The following is a 20091-nucleotide window of genomic DNA, read 5'->3' on the forward strand; positions in this document are numbered from 1 at the left end:
TCCTGTCCTGGAACTAGCTCTTGTAGACCAGGCTGGCCTCGAACTCACAGAGATCCGCCTGCCTCTGCCTCCCGAGTGCTGGGATTAAAGGCGTGCGCCACCACCGCCCGGCTCCTTAGGATAACATTAAGCACAATCCTCCCCCATAGGTGGTATGGAATTGTATATTTTTCTTGCCCGCCAAATGGTGATGTTTCTTCTGATAAAATACCTTTGAACTATATAATATCAATAATGGATATTGATGCGGTGCTGTGGAATATCTCAGTTGGTAAAGTACCTGTACGCAAGCTTGAGAACCTAAATACACATCTGCAGCACCTACGTCAAAGCCAGATGTGGCCCTGCATGTCTGGAAACCTACTAATGGAGAGGTGGAAACAGACAGATCCCTAGAGTTTGCTGACAGCTAAGCTAGCCGGTTGGTAAGACCTCCATTCAATGAGAGACCCTGTCTCAAAAAACATGGTGAAGAGCAACTGACAAAGACACGTGACATCAATATGGTCTCCAGATGCACATTCACCCACGTGAATATGTGCACGCAACATACATACATCTATACATATACGAAGAGAAGGAGAGAGGAGGGGGAGGGAGAGAATATTGAGCTGCTTATAAGAAGGCAAGAATAAATTTAAAACAGTCACGAGTTACACGCATCTCCTTTCTGATGTCCCTAGGTCAGCGTGGCCAATTTGCTCATCCACCTGAGTGAGCAGTTGCTGCTGATGATCCCGTTTCAGAACAATGACAGTAGGAACTTCAAAACTCCCACAAGCCCCTTACAGGCTCTCGGAAGCACAATAACAACCACAGAAGGAAGTCAGCAGGTTCTTCTGCCAGACACAGAGCAGGTGAGGGTGCTGCATGCAGGTGGCCCACTCTGCCAGGAGCTTTGACCTTAGCAGCCAGCCACATAGCCTCTCCCCAGTCTCCAGAAGAGACTCTACTAAAGAAACTACTGAGTCTTCTCCGGTCTCTTTTTCCACCCCACCAGTGCAGAGGCTACACTATGTTCACTTCATAATCAAGTGAAACAGACTTAGTAACGCATATTATAAACCCTTCATGAGACAGCTCTTAGGAAAATGCAAGCTAGAACTAAGAAGCTGAATATAGTGTTTTCCCAGCACTAGGGAGCCTGAGATGGGGGGGGTAGCAAGTTCAAGGCCAGCCTGGGATGCATAGCAAGACCTTGTTGGAAGGTGAGGGAATAGGAAGGAAGGAAAGGAGAAAGGAAGGGAGGGAGAGAGGGAGGGAGGGAGGGAGAGAGGGAGGGAGGGAAGGAAGGAAGGAAGGAAGGAAAAGAGCAATAACAATTTACACCAAAAACTATGGGTAAGCCAGGTATGGTGGCACATGTCTGTGATTGCAGCACTCAAGAGGCAGATGGTCGTGAGGTTATATTATATATTAAGGTTATCCTTGGCAGCACACTGAGTTTGAGGCCAGCCTGAGACTCTTAAATCAACGTCAGAGAGAAATGATGGTCAGTAATAAGTATTAGCAAGGATGCTGAGAAATCGTAATTGTTGTAAATTGTTGTATTGGGAGACAAAGCAGCAGCCCCTCAAAGTGTTAGAAACAGGTCTGGCTGCATCTCCTAGCAATTCTGGTCTTTCGGTTTATATATAGGAGAGAATTGAAAAAGCTGATCCACATAAAGACGTGTTCAAAAGAGGGTTTTTCAAACAGAAAAAGAGTACAAAGTGGAAGCAGTTCCACTGTGTGTGATCTAAGGGGTGGATAAAATACATACAGCTTGCTCACACACGGACACACGATACAGCATGGGGAACCCTCAGAAGCACCACGCCCAGGACAGGCCATCTATTGTAATAGATGGGAAATGTCCAGAAGCTTCAGGTCTGTGGAAGCCTGAGTGGGCCAAGTTATTTCGAGGGGATGAATTTAAAAGCCAGATTGTGGTATTGGTACATATGGAGATGTAAACTCATATACTCCGAGTGGGTGAGCTCTACCACATTTGGGAATTTGATCTCAATGGAGCTGGTTTTAAATACTCATCATGTTGCTGAGGCTGCAGCTCAGCTGGTAAGGTGCTTGCTTTCCTGCAAGAAGCCCCGTGCTCCATCCGCAGCACCCCAGAGACTGAGCGTACACAGCATTTGGGATTGAGGCGGGAGGATCAGAAACACTAAGTGATCTTTGGCTACAGAGTTCGTTCAAGGTCAGCCTGGGATACAGGACACCTTGTCATTCCACCCCACAAAGAGCACCTAACATGAGAACATTGATGGAAACTCATATCAGGGGCAGGAACAGAAGTTCCTCACAGGGCTGATTAACCGGTTAGAACTTCCGTGATCATGGGAAGTTTGGAATGGTTCAAGTTCAGAACCAAGTTATCTTGGGCCATCATTCGCTGTCTTAATAACCATTTGTTGTCGGTATGTGATCTGGCCTCTGTGTGATCATTGGGTAAATCCTTTGAAATGTCCAAACAGACACCTAGCTCCCAGTAACCGAAAACCTTAGAATGCTATCAGACAGCAGCTGAGGCCTATAGAATAGAGTCCCCCAATCTCTTTAACCCATCTACCTAATGATTCCACCAATGTATTCAAAAACTCCTTCATTTAAGACTTTGTTCTGTCACTATAAAAACTTCACCCAACTGTCACCACGATGGGACATGGAATTTGGGTGACCTGAATTTGAGTCCAGGACCTTGGTCACTCAATCCAGGATGAACTCTCTTATCTGCTTTGAGGTAAGAACTGTTTCTTTCATCAATATGGGGATATATATATACATTTCACATTATTATATTATCATATATTATAATATAATATATATTGTTTATATAAACACACACACACATATTTCCTTGGCTGGCCCTCTCGGGTGATGCAAAGTTGTTAGTATTACTCTAAACACTTCTATGACGTTCCAAAGTCCACATCTGTGCTGTTCCCTTTCTTAACACCACTATCAAAATCCCTGTTCCCTTTGTAAGCCTATCAGAACCACTTCAGTGACAGTCCGCAGGTCACAAGGACTCTCACTCTAACTGCAGGTTGAGGACATGCTGGAGATGTCCTTGATGGCCCTGGGAGAGATCCACAAAGCATTTTCCCAACAGAGCCTGCCTCTGGAGTCGGCAGTGACCTTGACCTCTCCTGTGGCTACCGTGGTGTTGAGCAGGTTAGCAGGCTGGAGAACTGGGGAAGTTTCATTTTGGTTTTGACTTTTAGACAGCATCCAGGAACTGACTGTCATTTCAATTCTTGCAGCCACAATGTATCATCTTTGCCCCTGAGCACTTATACTCTGGGTGGCCCCGCACCCTTGAGGCTAGGTTTTCCATCCGCAGAAGCACTGAAAGAACTCTTGAATAAATACACAGGAGTGAACCTTCAAGTGAGTATGAACTTGGAGATGGGAATGAAGATGGTATATGATGGCTGTGTGGGAATGTAGGGAGAGAGAACACACACCAGCTGAGCCACATAAAGAAACTGTGGGCATGGGCTGGAGAGATGGCTCAGTGGTTAAGAACACTGGCTGCTCTTCCAGAGGTCATGAGTTCAATTCCCAGCAACCACATGGAGGCTCACAACCACCTGTAATGAGATCTGGCGCCCTCTTCTAGCACGTGGGCATACATGGAGGCAGAGTGTTGTATACAGAAGAAAGAAAGAAAGAAAGAAAGAAAGAAAGAAAGAAAGAAAGAAACTGTGGGCACTAATTTATATTTCATACTGAGAAGAGAAAGGTCTCTTTAAAATGTCCTAGGAGAAGTTGGGAGATGGCACAGTAGGTAAGAACATGTACTCTGTCAATAAGAGAACCAGTTTGAATCTCCAGCACCCATATGAATGGGTGGATGGCTGTGTGTGCCTGTAACCTCAGCTTGCAGTGCAGAGACAGGCAATTTATGAGAGTTCATTGACTAGCCAACCTAGACAAAAACACAAGCTTCTGCTTCAGTGAGAATCTCAGGCAGAGAGCAGTAGAGGAAGATTCCCAGTGTCCTGCTCTGGCCTCTCCATGCCTGCTCATTGCCATAAACTCTCGCATGCAGACTCACGTATGTAACACACACACACACACACACACACACACCTAGTATATAGATAGGTTTGACAGCAGATGCCTGTTTTCCTAGCACTTGAGAGGCAGCAGCAGGAGGATTGTGGTGAATTCAGGGTTCAGGGATCGCCTGGGCTATGTTGCAAGTCTCAAAAATATAAAAATCCAGTAAGAGAGTTTGAGAGTATTAAATATGCAGATTTAACTAAGTTTTTGTTTTGTGGTTTGAATTGATCTCAACTACTGACAAAGCTGGGATTATCTGAATCATAACTGATTCAGTGTAAAAAAAAAAAATCACACCAACAGTATCCGAGTTTAGAATACTTGCTTCCTACTACAAACAAGCAGATGTGTGAAAAAGATGGTGAAGACCGAAATGCAGCGCTCTCTTTCATTGTTTCTCATCAGTGTTACAATGTTTAAGGCCCCTTCTTTACCTAACACATTGTTGGGGAATCCCAGCATTTAATTTAGAGTTACTACCTTGTAATCTTTTGGAGGGGTCTCCTGGAAGAACAATTTGGCAACTGGAGGAACTGGAATTTGCTTCCTCGGCAGGTAACAGGACTGGCTTTCAACCCTTTTGAGACTTCGGATGACAGGAATATTGTTGGAAGTATTGGAAATGTGCTATTGAGCTCTGATTACCAATCGCTCCAAGTCCATGATTTAATAGAAGATATAGAGGTAATAGTTTCTTGATGGAAACAGGACATCCTGGGAAAGAGGATGGAAAGATGCAACAACTTTGCATTTTAGGCTCATGTCAGAGCTAAGTAGATGTGCTGCCTTTAATCCCAGCACTATCTCTATGGGTTCAACGCCATCTAGAATACAGAGGGAGTTCTCTATGCCAGGAAGGCTACCCAGTGCTGCGGGACAATGCTCTCAGACACTGCAAAGATTTGTCACTTGTATTAGTTTAATAAAATTCTGATTGGCCAGTAGCCAGGCAGGAAGTATAGGCAGACCACCAGACTAAGAGAATTCTGGGACGAGGAAAGGCTCAGTCTGCAGTCACCTGCCAGATGCAGAGGAAGCAAGACAAGAATGCCTCACTGATAAAAGGTACCAAGCCACGTGGCTAAACATAGACAGGAATTATGGGTTAGTTTAAGTTGTGAGAGCTTGTTGATAATAAGCCTGAGTTAACGGGTCAAGCAGTTTATAGTTAATATAAGCCTCTCTGTGTTTCTTTGAGTCTGAATGGTTGTGGAATGGGGTGGGACAGAAACCTCTCTACAACACAGTGAGACCCTGTTTTTATTTTTATTTTTTTTTAAAAAAGGGGATTCATATCAGGGCCAGTATTTTGTTGCATATCTCAGGAAGCTTCATGAAGAGATAGACCTTGCTCGGTCCCAGGAGAAGCCATTTGAGACTATATACCCTTCACTAATTCCTGGCATTGGGTCCTAAGACCCAACGGAGAAAGCTTGGGAAGTTCCTTACCTCATCACTATAAGGAATACAGACAGGCCCATCTTAACCCGGAGGCTCTCTTTCTAGATCATGCTCTGGAGAAATGCCAGCATGGAGATCCAGCCCACCAACCTCAACACAAGTACAGACCGTTTCACAATCACAGTGAATATCACCTCTGTGGAGAAAACACTTATTGTAACCATCGAACCCGAAAGTCCTCTTCTAATGACACTCTACCTGGGCTTCCAGGACAAACAGAACCACACTCACTTCTACCACAACACCAGCCTTCCGAGAGACCACGTGTGGCAGAAAGGTATTGGCCATCAGATATCTGAAAGTTAATTGGTGATATGTTTTTCTTATTTTTAACTTGTGATTGTGAGGTAATTGTAGGTTCACCTGCAGCTATGAGATGAGGCAGCGTGCATGTTTTTTTAACCAACCCTCCTAATGGTTGAGCTACAAGTTCACAACCAGGAAGTGACCTTGACCCAATGCACTGTCAATATATATGTGTGTGTGTGTGTGTGTGTGTGTGTCTGTGTGTGTGTGTGTGTGTGTGTGTGTGGAGAGAGAGAGTATATATATATATACACATGTATATATATGATAAAGCAAATTTTATAAAATCCTAATTGTAGAACCCAGTGATAACATGAATATATACTATCAAACTCAAATTTCAGTGTTGTTGAAAACACCCATAAACATATTAGGGGGCATAGCTCTGTGGTAGAACAAGTGTTTAGTATGACAAGGCTGAGATTCAATCCTTATGATGAAAAAAAAATTGAGACCAACTATAAGAAATAAAATTCTAGTGCCATGGCCATATCATATTATTTCAAGTTTGATAAGATATAGATGAATGTACATGAAATACATATCCCAATTTTTATTTTTAGTCTTAGATTTGAGTAAGGGTCAGAGATACTAAGTCTTGATATAAGACAAAATAGCATCATCAGAGAAGTTAGGAATCTGTCTCCGTCTCTCAAGTGCTAGCAAGGATTACAGCTCTGTGCCACCATGGTGGGTTTATTGATGCTGGGGATCAAACCCCATATATGTTAGGTTCATATATGTTAGGCAAGCACTCTTCTCACTGAGCTACAGTACCTGTCTCTTAGTCAGTGTTTTATTGCTGTGAATGACCACAGCAACTCTTACAAAAGAAAGCATTTTATTGGGGCTTGCTTGGTTTCAGAGGTTTAGTTCATTGTCTTCATGGAGGGAGGCATGGCAGCGTGCAGGCAGACACAATGCTGGAGAAGTAGCTGAGAGTTCTATATCCAGGTCTGCGGGCAGCAGGGAGAGAGAGACACTGGGTCTGGCTGGACTTTTGAAACAGCAGAGCACACACCCAGTGACACACTTCTTCCATTCAACAAGGTCACATCCTCTAATCCTTCTCAAGGAGTGCCCCTCCCTGATGACTGGGTATTCAAATATGTTAGTCGATGGGGGCCATTTTTATTCAAACCAGTACACAGCCCAAGTGTGATGGTTTCATTTTCTAAAGCTCACAGTGTATTCCAATTCATTAGACCTAATTGCGTATGAATCAAAAGAACGTGATTCCTGTTACTAGAACGGATTGGAGGCAGAATTCAAGATTGTGTCACCGGTCTTTATTGTACACATTTCTGGTACTTGATTTGTATCCGCATTTGCAAGATAGTGGATCTGAAGGCATTTCGTCCCATTGGAAGTACAATCCATGATTCTTTGTTCTAAGATGAGGAGTACACATGGGTGCTGACACCGGAGAGCCTGCAGTACGGGACTGGCACCTACTACATAATGGCCGTGGTAAATAAAAGTACAGAGGCCACACAGCACACACCTATCCTGGTCTCAGTGGTAACTGCTGTAACCCAGTGCTATTTCTGGGACCGAAACAACAGGACATGGAGGAGCGATGGATGCCAAGTAAGAGGGGAGTGGGGGGCTCTCTTAGACCTTACCTGCATCCCTTTCCCTGTCCTCCTTGGGCATAGGCCAGACACAACAGCAATAGGAAGGAAAACAAATCATCCTGGGGACAAAGAGGACGGTGGCCTGTGGTAGCCTGGCAGATATGTCTCTGGAACAGCAGGTCCATGCTGTGTTTTTCTAATTTCCATCTCAGTGAAGTTTCAGGCAAGCCCGGCAGTGCTGGGCACTGAGTGCCACCTGATAGCCATAAACGAAAGAGAAAGCAGATGTGGGAGCTGCTTGCTAAATCTGCGATGGCTAAAAGAAACAAGCCTCCTGCTAGACAGAAGAGAACATTTCCAGTTGTGAATGTTATAGATAGGGGTGGAGAGGTGGCTCAGCAGCTGAGAGCATTTCCTGCTCTTCCAGAGGACCCAAGTTCAGTTCCCAACACCCACATATTGGGTTACAGCTGTCACCTGTAACTCTAGGGAATCCAGTGCCTTCTTCTAGCCTCTTCAAGCACACACACACACACACACACACACACATGCACACACACATGCACGCATGCACACATGCACACACACACATGCATGCACACACACACAACGCACACACACACAAATAAAAATAAAAGTAAGCCTTAAAAAAGAAGAATACATTGTAGATTCTTGTACACCCCATGCAGGCAAGGACAGAGTGTCACATTTACAGACATCATCTTGTCCCTGGTATCTGACCCTTTCAGACAACATCATACCTCTCAGTACATAGCCCAGGTTGGCCTCCAGTTCTCCCATGCATCACCACACCCAGCTTGCATATCCTTGATCCTGTGGGTGCCAGCCTGATCTACTGTCTACTTCAGGGACACCACACTGATGCAAGCCCCTGGTAATTGTGAAGCTCCTTTTCCAAGGTCTGGGACTGGATCTGGGTGTTGTGGTGTTTGTGTGTATCCCCAGCACTTGGGAGGCAGAACAGGGGGGCATGAGTTCAAGTCCAGCCTGAGCTACATAGTGAGACCCTATGTTTAAAAAAAAAAAAAGCTTGTCAAGGACAAAATGAAATTCTCAAGAAAACAACTGCCTCAAACAGTAATTTCTGGCAGCTGCTTCTCAGGCAAATCCCCCAGTCAGGAGCATCTTAAGAAGCAGGTTCTGCTGTTGGCTGTGGGTGAGCTAGGCAATGCCGCCGCACCACGTTTCGGAGAAACCATTGAAGAGCAAGACTCAAGAGCGTTTATGCTGTCAGGACACAAGCACTGATAACAGAATCATTAGGATGGTTCTACTCCACTGAAGCCCTCTGTGATGCTGCCTCTGAGTACAGGAGAGTAGTGACTGAGCAGCCAGGACTTAGCATCGTGTGGCAGAACTAAGGAATTAGTCATGGAGGCAATATTTTCAGTGGAAGGGATCAATCCCATCCAAGGCATCAGGCTTGCTAGGGAAGCACTCTACCACTGAGCTCATGTTAGAGGCCTTCGTTCACCAATTCAAACATATATTGGTAGCGTCCATGCATTCATACTTATTGGTACAATTTGAAAATATACATTATGAAGAAATATTATCCCATATGGAGAATTAGAGGGAATAATTTAAAAACTCTAAACATAAACCACTCAGTTTGCTCAAAGTTATTATTTTTCTAATTCAGAGGGTTTTGGGGGTTGTTGTTATTTTATTTTGAGACTAATTATGTAGGGTCTAATTATGTAGCCCAAGCTGGCCTGAATCTCATAGAAATCCACTGGTTGGGGGAGGATTGAAGGGAGGAGGGGAGAGGCAAGGAGGGGAGCAGAGAAAAATGTAGCACTCAATAAATATCAATTTAAAAATTCACTTGGTTATGCTGGGATTATAGGCACAGGCCATCACACCTGGCCTCATCCAGAGTATTAAAAATAACTAAACTCTCAGGAATAATAGAAAGCACACACGTACTGTTTCCACTCCCTCCCTCCTGTCGAGGGTAGCCCCGGCCCTAGATTTCCTGCACATACTCAATAGACACCTTACATGCGAGGTACCACGATAGAAACTGGGGGTGCAGCAATGGAACATCAGTGAAGAAGATTGCACACATGCAGGGCTGCCTAGCAAGCCAGCCTGAATGCAACCCCTAGAACCCCTGTGGTAGAAGGAGAGGACTCATTCCTGCAAGCCGTCCTCTGGCATCCACATCTGCCCTATGGTGCATGATCAGCCACGCACATGCACAGAAATAAGCGTATAGAAAACAATCTTCATATCCTCTTCTGTCTCAAGGCTGCCGGTGTTGCATTTCCTGCTTGCTGCTCCTTAGCACACTCTACCTTAGTCTTGGCGTCTTCCATCTCCTTCCAGGTAGGGCTGCAGAGCACCATGCTGAAGACACAGTGTCTCTGTAACCACCTGACCTTCTTCAGCAGTGACTTCTTCATCCTGCCCAGGACGGTAGATGTGGAAAACACCATCAAACTGCTTCTTCATGTGACCAGCAACCCTGTTGGGGTGTCGCTGCTGGCCAGCCTTTTAGGATTCTATCTCCTCCTAGGCACGTGGGCTTGGAGGAAGGATCGAGCAGACTTGCAGAAGGTGAGAAGGCCTGGGCTCCAAAGGCCACCGTGTCTTGAGTGTGTCGAGTTAGATGGGGGGAGGTAGGCATTATAGGCCAGGGAGCAGAGACATTTGAGTGGGGTAGTATTACATTTTTCTGCTTGTCTACTGTCACAAAACAAAGTCGCTTTTTTCTTTTTCTTTCTTTGTGGGTTTTTTTTTGTTGTTTGTTTGTTTGTTTGTTTAGTGCTAAGGTTGTATCATAACAAGAGTCAAGCACATTAGAAATAAACCAGGAAATAGCTGTCATAAGAACTCAACTGAAATCAAACTCATTTTTGTTTGGTTTTTTTCAACACAGAGTTTCTCTGTAGCCTTGGCTGTCCTGGAACTTGCACTGTAGAGCAGGCTGGTCTCGAACCTACCTGCCTCTGCCTCCCAAATGCTGTGATTAAAGGTGTGCGCCACCACCGCTTCCCAGCTATGGGACTCATATTTATCTCACCTTATACACTAGAAAAAGGTATGCTGAGTCAAATTATAGTTTAACATAACTACAACATACAGGAAACTAGGAAAGAATGCTTTCCTGGGGCTGGCGATATGGCTCCCTGGATAAAGGTGCTTGGCATTAAGCCCAGTGAACTGAGTTTGATCCCAATATGCACATGACAGAGAGAGAACAGCAGTTGACTTCTGACCTCCGCTTGTGTGTCATGGCACATCTGTGCCTCCATCCTACACACACATAAATAAATGCTAAGATTTTTAAAAATTATTTTCTGTGTCGTGAGACACAATTTTATACTGTCCCCCAACCTGAGCCAGGAAACACATGATATAGTCCAGGCTGGCCTTGACCTCACAGTAATCCTCAAGGGCTAAAATTACTGATGTGAGGCACCTTACTTGGCTGGGCAAATTTCTTTTAGACAGGATCTCACTGAGTAGTACTGGCTAGCCTGAAACTCACTGCATAGCCCAGGCTAGCCTCGAGCCCACATAGATCCACCTACCACTGCCTCCCAAGTGCCACCACACCTAGCTATGATTAGAAAAAAATTTGAAACAGTGAAATACTTTGGCATCTTTTTCTTAATTTCTGTTTTATACATTTCTTCTTCTTTTTTTCTTCAAGGCCTCATACATGCTAGGCAAGGGCTCTACCAAATAGCCACACTGCAGCCCCTTGTTTGTACTTGGACGTTCTGGGAGGTGGAGTCCTGGGTGAAATGTCACCAGCTTTAGAAAATAAAAGTACAAGACAGGCTGGGCAGTGGTGGTGCACGCCTTTAACCCCAGCACTCAGGAGGCAGAGGCAAATGGAGCTCTGAGTTCGAGGCCAGCCTGGCCTACAAAGTGAGTTCCAGAACAGCCAAGGCTGTATACAAAGAAACCCTGTCTCAAACAAACAAACAAACAAACAAAAAAGACAGCAGCTTAGTTTTCATTTCATATAAGCAGCAAGAGTCATGGCCCTCACCGTTCATCTGAAACTCCAGTTTCCCTCGGGGTCCTCTACATTGCAAGCTCCTCCTCAGCGGGAGGGAGGTGGAGGGCTTGATGCCTGAGGCCTCAGGCGAATCTGAGGATGTTCCCTTTTAAAGACAGAGCCTGGAGTTTCAGACTTCGTCCCTCTGGTCACTTGGCTTGGGTGCTTGCCTGGTAACATCACTTCCCACTGCTTCCCATGGGGTTCCAACGCTGCCACGGAGCAGCCTATTCCCAGCTGGGCTCTACTGAATAGAGACCTGGCAAGCTCATCGCTTCTTCTCTGCCCACAGGTGAAGTTGACCATCCTGGCTGACAACGACCCCAGCTCTGCATTTCACTACCTTATCCAGGTCTACACTGGGTATCGAAGGAGGGCTGCTACAACAGCCCAGGTTAGCAGAGCCACATTCATTGCTGTGTGTCTTCTGCGACGAGGCACACTCTAACCTGGCCATATCTTGGTGTCCAATAGTGCTTTAAAAGAAATCATGGGGATTGGCATTGCCTAAGCCTGAAGTGTATGCGAGGAACCCTTGTCCAACTTGTACAACTTCCCATGGCTGCTTCTTTCCACTTAAGGAAAAGCCCAAATGTGTCCCAGTGCCTTGTGTTTTATCTCTCCTCGTCACGTCTTAGGTTGTCATCACCCTCTATGGCTCCGAGGGGCACAGCGAGCCCCACCACCTTTGTGACCCACAGAAGAGAGTCTTCGAGCAGGGAGCACTGGACGTTTTCCTCCTCTCCACTGGGTCCTGGCTGGGGGACCTGCATGGCCTTCGGCTGTGGCATGACAATTCTGGCGACAACCCTTCTTGGTAACTACCTGCCCTGTGCTGGCTTAGTTTTCTTTTAATTTTTGTTTGTTTGTTTGTTTTAGATTTTTACATTTATTTATTTATGTGTTTTTGTATGCATACGTGCGCACCGTTCACCCGTGAATGGAGGTTAAGGGTCGATGTGAGAGTCTCCCTTCCACCAGATGGGTTCTGGAAATTGAGCTCAGGTCGTAAGACTTGATGGCAAGAGCCCTTACTCACTGAGCCCCCTCACTGGCTCTGGTGTCTAGGTCCCCTGTAACCTTACGGGAGACCAACAAGTTTCCACCGTAAACAATAATGTATTCAGCCAAATCATAACGAGCGGCTGCTGGATTCAGGCCTTTAGAGAAGAAAACCCAGAGAGAAATAAGGACACTAACGATATGGGGAGGGATTGTATAATGGAGGATGACCCCCCCTCATTTTTAAGGCGTCATAACTGTGTACAGCAGTCACGGTGACATTAAGAAATAATAGAACATTATCACGCATGGAACAAAAAAAGTTGAAAGATACACTCATACACACCCACACACACACATCAGTAGTGAAGTCTGCAGTCAGCCATCTTGGACATGACCTTCCTGAGGGCAGCAGGTGAGACTGGCTTGCCTACCTATCCTTATTGCCTGGCAAAGCATCAGTTGCTTACCTGGGTCCTCACTGCAGGTGCAAGGTGACCCTCTTATCGCACAGCAGACAGTCGATGCCCACTTCCTAACATGGCGGCCCTGATCTGACTGCAGGTATGTAAGCCAAGTGATCGTCAGCGACATGACTGTGAAGAAGAAATGGCATTTCCGGTGCAGTTGTTGGCTGGCAGTGGACTTGGGCCACTGCGAGCGTGATCGGGTCTTCACACCCGCCTCCAGGAGGGAGCTCTCTTCCTTCAGGTACAATTGTCCGTGCAGACACTGACGTGAGCTTAGAGGGCTATCTCTCAGCTCTTTACTCTTCGTCGTCTCTCCATCAAACTTTTCAACTCACAATTTTGGACTCTTCTTGGCAATTCCTTCCTCAGACCAAAATGAATGGCTGCAAGAGGCCAAGCATGTGAACTTAGATAAAACGCCTAAATGTAGTCCCTAACCTCTCCTCAGGAATGTTCCCTTTTCTCCCTTTGTATGGCGGGAACAGTAAGCAACCGTTACTTCTGAGAAGCCGCTCCCATTCTGTTGCCACAGAAGAAACCACCATCCTATTTTTGTTATGATCTTGAGAAATTAAGGAAAGGGAAAACCTGGGTAGTTGGTTTCCTTCAGATTGGCTGGGTCTGTAGTCATCTGAGACTTCATGCTGGCACCATGGTCAGCAGGTGGTGACGGCTGTCAGCCATACAGCACCTACACATGGCTACCCCAGCATGGCAGCCCCGGGCTAGCTGGGTGCTTTCTCTTGTGACCAGCTTTTCCTAGACTGGCATTTCAGAAGAACCAAGTCATTCCTGCTCTTTCTGACCCTGCTCTGTAGAGCTTCCCAGGGAAGAGACAGTCCACCATTCAATGGGAGAAGTCAAGTGAGTTTTGAAAATATATTTAAATTGTCACATGAGCATAGAGTTTATAGTTTACCTGACCCAGTACAGGCTATGTGGCTTGATATTGCCTGTGTCCTCAGTCATATTTGGTGTGTGCTAGCTGGTTATACAGGGTCCTCCTGGGTTACTTTGGCCCAAACTGAAACCCATAAACAACGGCATAACAAGCCGGGCAGTGGTGGAGCACGCCTTTAATCCCAGCACTTGGGAGACAGAGGCAGGTGGGTCTCTGTTGAGTTTGAAGCCAGCCTGGTCTACAGAGCTAGTTCTAGGACAGCTAGGGCTCTTACACAGAGAAACCCGAGATGCCAGTTGAAGCACTAGGGATAAATTCTGGTCTCACTGTCAGTGGCCCCACAGACTGCCCCAGCCATACAACTGTCACCCCTTCAGAGGGCCTAGTTTGGTCCTATGCTTGTTCCCCCCGCTGTTAGCCCGGAGTTGGTGAGCTCCCGTTAGTTCAGGTCAGCTGTTTCTGTGGGTATCACCATCATGGTCTTGACCCCTTTGCTCATATTCTCACTCCTCCCTCTCTTCAACTGGACTTTTTGGAGCTCAGCCCAGTGCTCCACAGTGAATCTCTGCATCTGCTTCCATCAGTTGCTGGATGAAGGTTCTATGATGACATTTAAGATAGTTATCCGGGCTGGAGAGATGGCTCAGAGGTTAAGAGCACTGCCTGCTCTTCCAGAGGTTCTGAGTTCACAACCATCTGTAATGAGATCTGGTGCCCTCTTCTGGCCTGAAGGGATACATGCAGGAAGAACCCTGTATACATAATTAATACATAAGTCTTAAAAAAAAATAAATAAAAATTAAAAAAAGAAAATAATCTTTACAGATTGAATACATCCTATTCTATAAAAAAAAGATAGTTATCAATCTGACTACAAGGCACCTTGCCAAGAGTTTTAAGGTTATCTAAGACCTGGAGAGTTCCCCAAACACACACACAACACACAGCCTTACACACGCACGTGGCTTCTGGATTCCAGAAGTGTTATCAGAGCTTTTCTAAGCCCTTTAGGAATCCCGTGCCCTAGCTCTGGTTCATGCAAGCAAATACCCACACATACAAAATAAAAGAAATAAGTCTTAAAGCTTGTTTTAATCTCACATAATACATGTTATCTGAAAGCTTGATCAGAAAGATGTACGTGGAGGCTGAAAAGGTGCTGTGCATTTTGCTGCTGGACAAACCATGCCTCGGTCTAGGTTGCTTCAGAGTGAAAACTCAGGCTGGTGGGATGGTAAAGGCGTTTGCTGCTAAGCATGGTGACCTGCATTCAATCCCTGGAACCCACGCTGCATAAGGAGAGCACTGACTCCTCTGACCTCACGCTTAAAGCCCCGCACGCAAAAGAAAAACTAAGCTGATTTTCTTATCTAATTTCTCATTTTAGCCACCTGTTCTCCTCCACGATCGTAGAGAAGTTCACCCAGGACTACCTGTGGCTTTCGGTCGCAACCCGACATCCCTGGAGCCAGTTTACGAGAGTGCAGCGCCTCTCGTGTTGCATGACGCTGCTCCTCTGTGACATGGTCATCAACGTTATGTTCTGGAAGATGGGTGCTACCACGGCCAAGAGGGGTGAGCAAAGCACACGTGAGCCGGGATGCGTGCTGTCTGCAGTGTGCAGTGTTTGACTGTCTTTCCCTCTTTGAGGATTAGGGATCAAGTCACGGTGTACCTTCATTTCCCTGACGTCATATGCTAACACATTCTCTTGGTGCTCTCGTTGATAAATAAAACCATTTCCAGGTGGTGTTGGCACATGCCTTTAATCCCAGCACTCAGGAGACAGAGACAGATGAATCTGAGTGAGTTCAAGGTCAGTCTGGGCTATAAGAACTAGTTCCAGGACAAGCTTCAAAGCTACAGTGAAACCCTGTCTCAAAAAAAAAAATATCTCATGATTTACTGCCATGGAAAACTTTCTACCTCCAGATAAGTCCCCACGTAAGCAGCTCTAACCCAGGAGGGTGGAAGCTAAGCCAGGCTCTCCTTTCGTAGGTCCGTTGGCTGTGACCTGGTCAGAGATAGTCATCAGCTTCCAGACTGCCATCATCCTCTTCCCTATCCATCTTGTCTTTGGGCGGCTCTTCCAGTTGATTCACCCACTAGAAACTCTGCCCCCTCTTCCTCCCACCCAGGCTGCCTGCCCCTCAGGTCTTGTGTGTGAGTCCCCATCTCCTACACAGGTGGTCATGGTAAGCTTCCGATCTAATTTTTGTATGTAAGGTACCCTCCCCCATCTGTGTGGAGGGATAGAGTCCTGGAGGACTCCTTCAGAGGCTCACAGGGTCCTGGTTCCTTTTCTGTCTTTCCCCTAAGTCCTGTCCGCTGACTTGATCTCGGTTCTAAGTTTCTTCAAAGATTACTAACCGCTCTGGAGTCTGAGTGTTGGGGCAGCCTGTACTACCCTGGAGCTGTTTCAGTTTTTGATGTTTGAGCAAACTGTCCCTCTCTCGTGCTATAGTCTCTCATAGAAGTGGTTTTGAAGCCACTGTGGGCTGACTCTTTCCTTACACTAGGCATGGACCCTTGATTAAAAGAAAAAGGCTTGCCAGTCTGTAAGTGGCGCTCAGTGCTGGGCTAATGCAAGACAAAATGAAGTCTCTCAACTCGGTTCCATATCCAGGAATTGAAGCAAACTGTGGGGTTCCTGCTCAGAAGAAATGCTCACCTGCTCTCGGAACGTGAACAGTCTTCGTGGAGTTCTTGTGACATTGACACGCTGGTGACGCTTTTATCCAGCCTCATTTGTTCTCACTTAGAAGAGCAAGGCTGTCACCAGCAGAGGGAAGCCCGGAGGGAAGCCGGTAAAGTCCAGTGATTTAGTAACTCATCTAGCGTCGCCTCCACGCCCTTGCATACTTTAAATTCTTAGTCATTTTTGCCATTCAGCACAAGACAGTTTATGCCTATTTAATTTCCTTAAGCTGATAGCTTGAGCTGATAGCTTTGGTTTCTTGGCGTCTAGATAATCTGATAATAAAACCATAGTACTGCCGGGCGGTGGTGGCGCACGCCTTTAATCCCAGCACTCGGGAGGCAGAGGCAGGTGGATCTCTGTGAGTTCGAGGCCAGCCTGGTCTACAAGAGCTAGTTCCAGGACAGGCACCAAAAACTTCAGAGAAACCCTGTCTCGAAAATCAAAAAAAAAAAAATAAAATAAAATAAAACCTTAGTACTAATTGCAAAAACGTAAAAAATATTGAGACCCCATATTCCATCAGCTGAGCCTGCCATGTCATCTTCTCCTTCCCTTGAATGGAGAGGTGGCATGATCTATGACTTTTGAAAGCAGTTTGGGAACTTGCTAGTCCAGGCTGCATGTGCTGGAGCTCAGGCGGAGAAGCTCAGTAAGGTTTGAAGAGTTGTCTGGGTCAAAGTTCAGAAGCATACACTAGTGAGCTGCGTCTGCACCCTCAGGAGGGAACAGTACGGCAGGCAGTTGCTGGAGCCTGTCTCCATCAGTACTGGGAAGTGTTAACTTTACTGCCACCTAATAAATTGCTCATCTCCACCTCTGATCCATATTTACTGAAATCTCCCATCTGTGAATATGTCAACCGAAATAAAACCACAGCGGAAAACCACCACCATTTCTGCCGCTATCTGCTCCAAGTTCTGCAGAGACTGAAATCCCACCTAAGTGCGCTCGGTGCTGCTCAGGCCCACCAGCCCTGTGACTTCTCAGGAGCGGTTAGCCAACTCCAAAACCTCCAGGAACTCCTGCAAACGCAGATTCTTCCCAGGGATGGAGGGCCATGCAGGTAAGCACCCCGGACCCCCGTCCCTACCCGGAAACTTTCTCTTGGTATCTGGCCGGAAACGATTCCTTCAGTTTCTATTCTTCAGGCACACGACCAGTTTCCCAGTCCTAAGCCCAGAAGAAGGGAAGAAGCACATGTCTTTGTGCCTGGTCAGGTGGTTGAAGTACAGCTGCTGGCTCCTCCTAGGTGTCATGAGCCTGGTTTCAGCTTTTTTCACAACACTTTATAGCCTGGAGCTGAGCAAAGACCAAGCCACCAGCTGGGTTATTTCGATGCTGCTATCAGTCCTTCAAGACATCTTCGTCAGCCAGCCCATGAAGGTACTGAAGAATGGGATGGACCATTACAGTTGTAGAAAGCTGGAGAAACTGAGGCCATGTGTGTAAACCCAGGTGTTTTGAAAATTAGGAAAGAAATCAACAGGCAGAATGATATCTGTTAGGGATCTCTGTTGTGTTAATAACAGGAAATGACTAGCAGCTAATAGATTAGCATATGAAGATGGAGATAATTTTTAAAAATCAAACATTGTGACCGGGCGTTGGTGGTGCACATCTTTTATCCCAGCACTCCGGAGGCAGAGGCAGGCAGATCTCTGTGAGTTTGAGGCCAGCCTGGTCTACACAGTGAGTTCCAGGTCAAACACTGTGGTTGATGAGACGACTCGACAGGCAAAGGCACTTGCTGTCTGATCCCTGAAGTCTAACAACTTAAGTTTGATCCCAGGGACCCACATGAAGGTGGAGGGAGAGAACCAACTCCATGGAGTTGTCCTCTGACTTCCACAAGTACTGCACAGCATGTATGCACACAACACTCAATACACACACAATGGTAATAGCAATATTAATAATAAGAAATAAAATAATGACAGTAACTTTTAAAAAAAAAACACCTTTTTTGGTTTTTCGAGACAGGGTTCCTCTGTATAGTCCTGGCTGTCCTGGAGACCAGGCTGACCTCGAACTCACAGAGCTCCGCCTGCCTCTGCCTCCTGAGTGCTGGGACTAAAGACATGCACCACCACCTCCAGGTAACAAGCCACTTTTTCAAAGAAACATAATTGAGGTTAGAAAGATGGCTCAGCAGTTAAGAGTACTTGCTGCTTTTTGCCAAGGACCCGGGTTTGATTCCCAGCACCCATACAGTGGCTCGCAGATATCCGTAACTCCAGTTCCTTTTTTCTGACCTCTGAGGGTACCAGGCATGCAAGTGGTATACATACATAAACGAAGGCAAAACACTCATCCACACAAAATAAAATAGATAAATTTTTTTTAAAAAAAATCAGTGAACATAAAGATTTTTGACTAAGGAAAAGTCAAAGCACACCAAAGTATAAAAATAACATAATGCACTCTCGAGTTCCGATACCCAACAACAGAGAGTACCAGTGATGGCCAACATTGTTTCATCTGCTTTGAAAAAGAAACTTCCAAAGTTCACATGACTTTCATCTGTATATCTCGAAAATTTATATTTCTCTAAAAATTAAACATTTTAAAACATAAAATCATGACAACGCGTAGAGAAGTTAACATGAAAATACATACTTGAGGAACCAGTTCTGTCTCTCGTCAGTAAAGGAACCTGAGTTTGATCCCGGGATGCTGCATGGTAGAAGGAAATAAAGACTCTGAGAAGTTACCCAGATCTCCATGGGAATGCCATGGCTACAAGCTAATATAAATGCATGAGTGAATGGGGCATGCTATCAGTCCCCAGCCCACTGTATGTATGACATCATTGTCTGGGGCTCTGCAGTACCTGCTCACGGAGTTCCCCTGTGACTCTTGTCTCCAGGTGATCGTCCTCTCCTTCCTGTTCTCACTGACAGCGAACCAGATGCCATGGCTTAACAAAGACAAGGAACAACATGCCAAGAGAATCGTAGCACTTTGGGGTAATTCCAATAATCCCAGCTACTGTTTAGTTTTATGAAGAGCAGACCATGTAAAAACAGTAGAATTCGAGCCACCTCAGTGATTCCAATGTGCTCAGAGAGGCCATGTTCTCTGCCCAGGAGCCCCGTGTCACACACTCAAGCATCCCCTGGAAACCAGTGCTTCTTCTCAGTACTTCTGTGCTCTGCTCCATCTCTCCTCCCTCCTGAGCCCCAGATGGTGTTTGTACTGCCTGTCATCTCTACCTGAATGCCTTCAATTGCCTCTGACCGAGCTGTCTGCCTGCCCCACAAATCCATTCTTCTGTATTTTCTCATTTCTGTCAGGTGGCATCACCACCATGGCTCTAAACATTAGAGTAACCCTAAGTACCCTTACTCCCTGCACTCCATCACCAAGTCTGAGGGGTTACAACCTGTAAAAAAAAAAAACTGACTAAAAGTTACTCACACCACCTGGAGGAATGTTGCAATGCAACGTTGAGCCAAAAGTGCAAAATGCAAAAATGCTAGCACAATGCTATACATGTGTTGGCTACAGCATATGTGTGCATCTCCTATAAATCCCCTATAAATCTCTAAAACTCAGAAAAGGGTTCCCTCTCT

The 20091-nt window shown here is 45.9% G+C and overlaps 1 protein-coding gene across 1 annotated transcript in view; it reads left to right on the forward strand.

Annotated features, from left to right (window-relative positions):
• Positions 1-20091, forward strand: part of Pkd1l3 (polycystin 1 like 3, transient receptor potential channel interacting) — a 54634-nt gene that overhangs the window by 17913 nt on the left and 16630 nt on the right. The window contains exons 6-21 of the mRNA XM_041650528.1: positions 684-857; positions 3044-3171; positions 3261-3387; positions 4621-4749; positions 5572-5803; positions 7229-7422; positions 9762-9992; positions 11738-11839; positions 12084-12262; positions 13012-13158; positions 15206-15393; positions 15802-16013; positions 16445-16625; positions 17396-17582; positions 17668-17902; positions 19386-19485. Of these exons, the coding sequence (XP_041506462.1) occupies positions 684-857; positions 3044-3171; positions 3261-3387; positions 4621-4749; positions 5572-5803; positions 7229-7422; positions 9762-9992; positions 11738-11839; positions 12084-12262; positions 13012-13158; positions 15206-15393; positions 15802-16013; positions 16445-16625; positions 17396-17582; positions 17668-17902; positions 19386-19485 (2746 nt within the window). The remainder of the gene's footprint in view (positions 1-683; positions 858-3043; positions 3172-3260; positions 3388-4620; positions 4750-5571; positions 5804-7228; positions 7423-9761; positions 9993-11737; positions 11840-12083; positions 12263-13011; positions 13159-15205; positions 15394-15801; positions 16014-16444; positions 16626-17395; positions 17583-17667; positions 17903-19385; positions 19486-20091) is intronic.

The sequence above is a fragment of the Microtus oregoni genome, unplaced genomic scaffold (genome assembly GCF_018167655.1).
Source record: "Microtus oregoni isolate MIOR12 unplaced genomic scaffold, Mior012 000004F_ref0000308, whole genome shotgun sequence".
NCBI lineage: Eukaryota > Metazoa > Chordata > Mammalia > Rodentia > Cricetidae > Microtus > Microtus oregoni.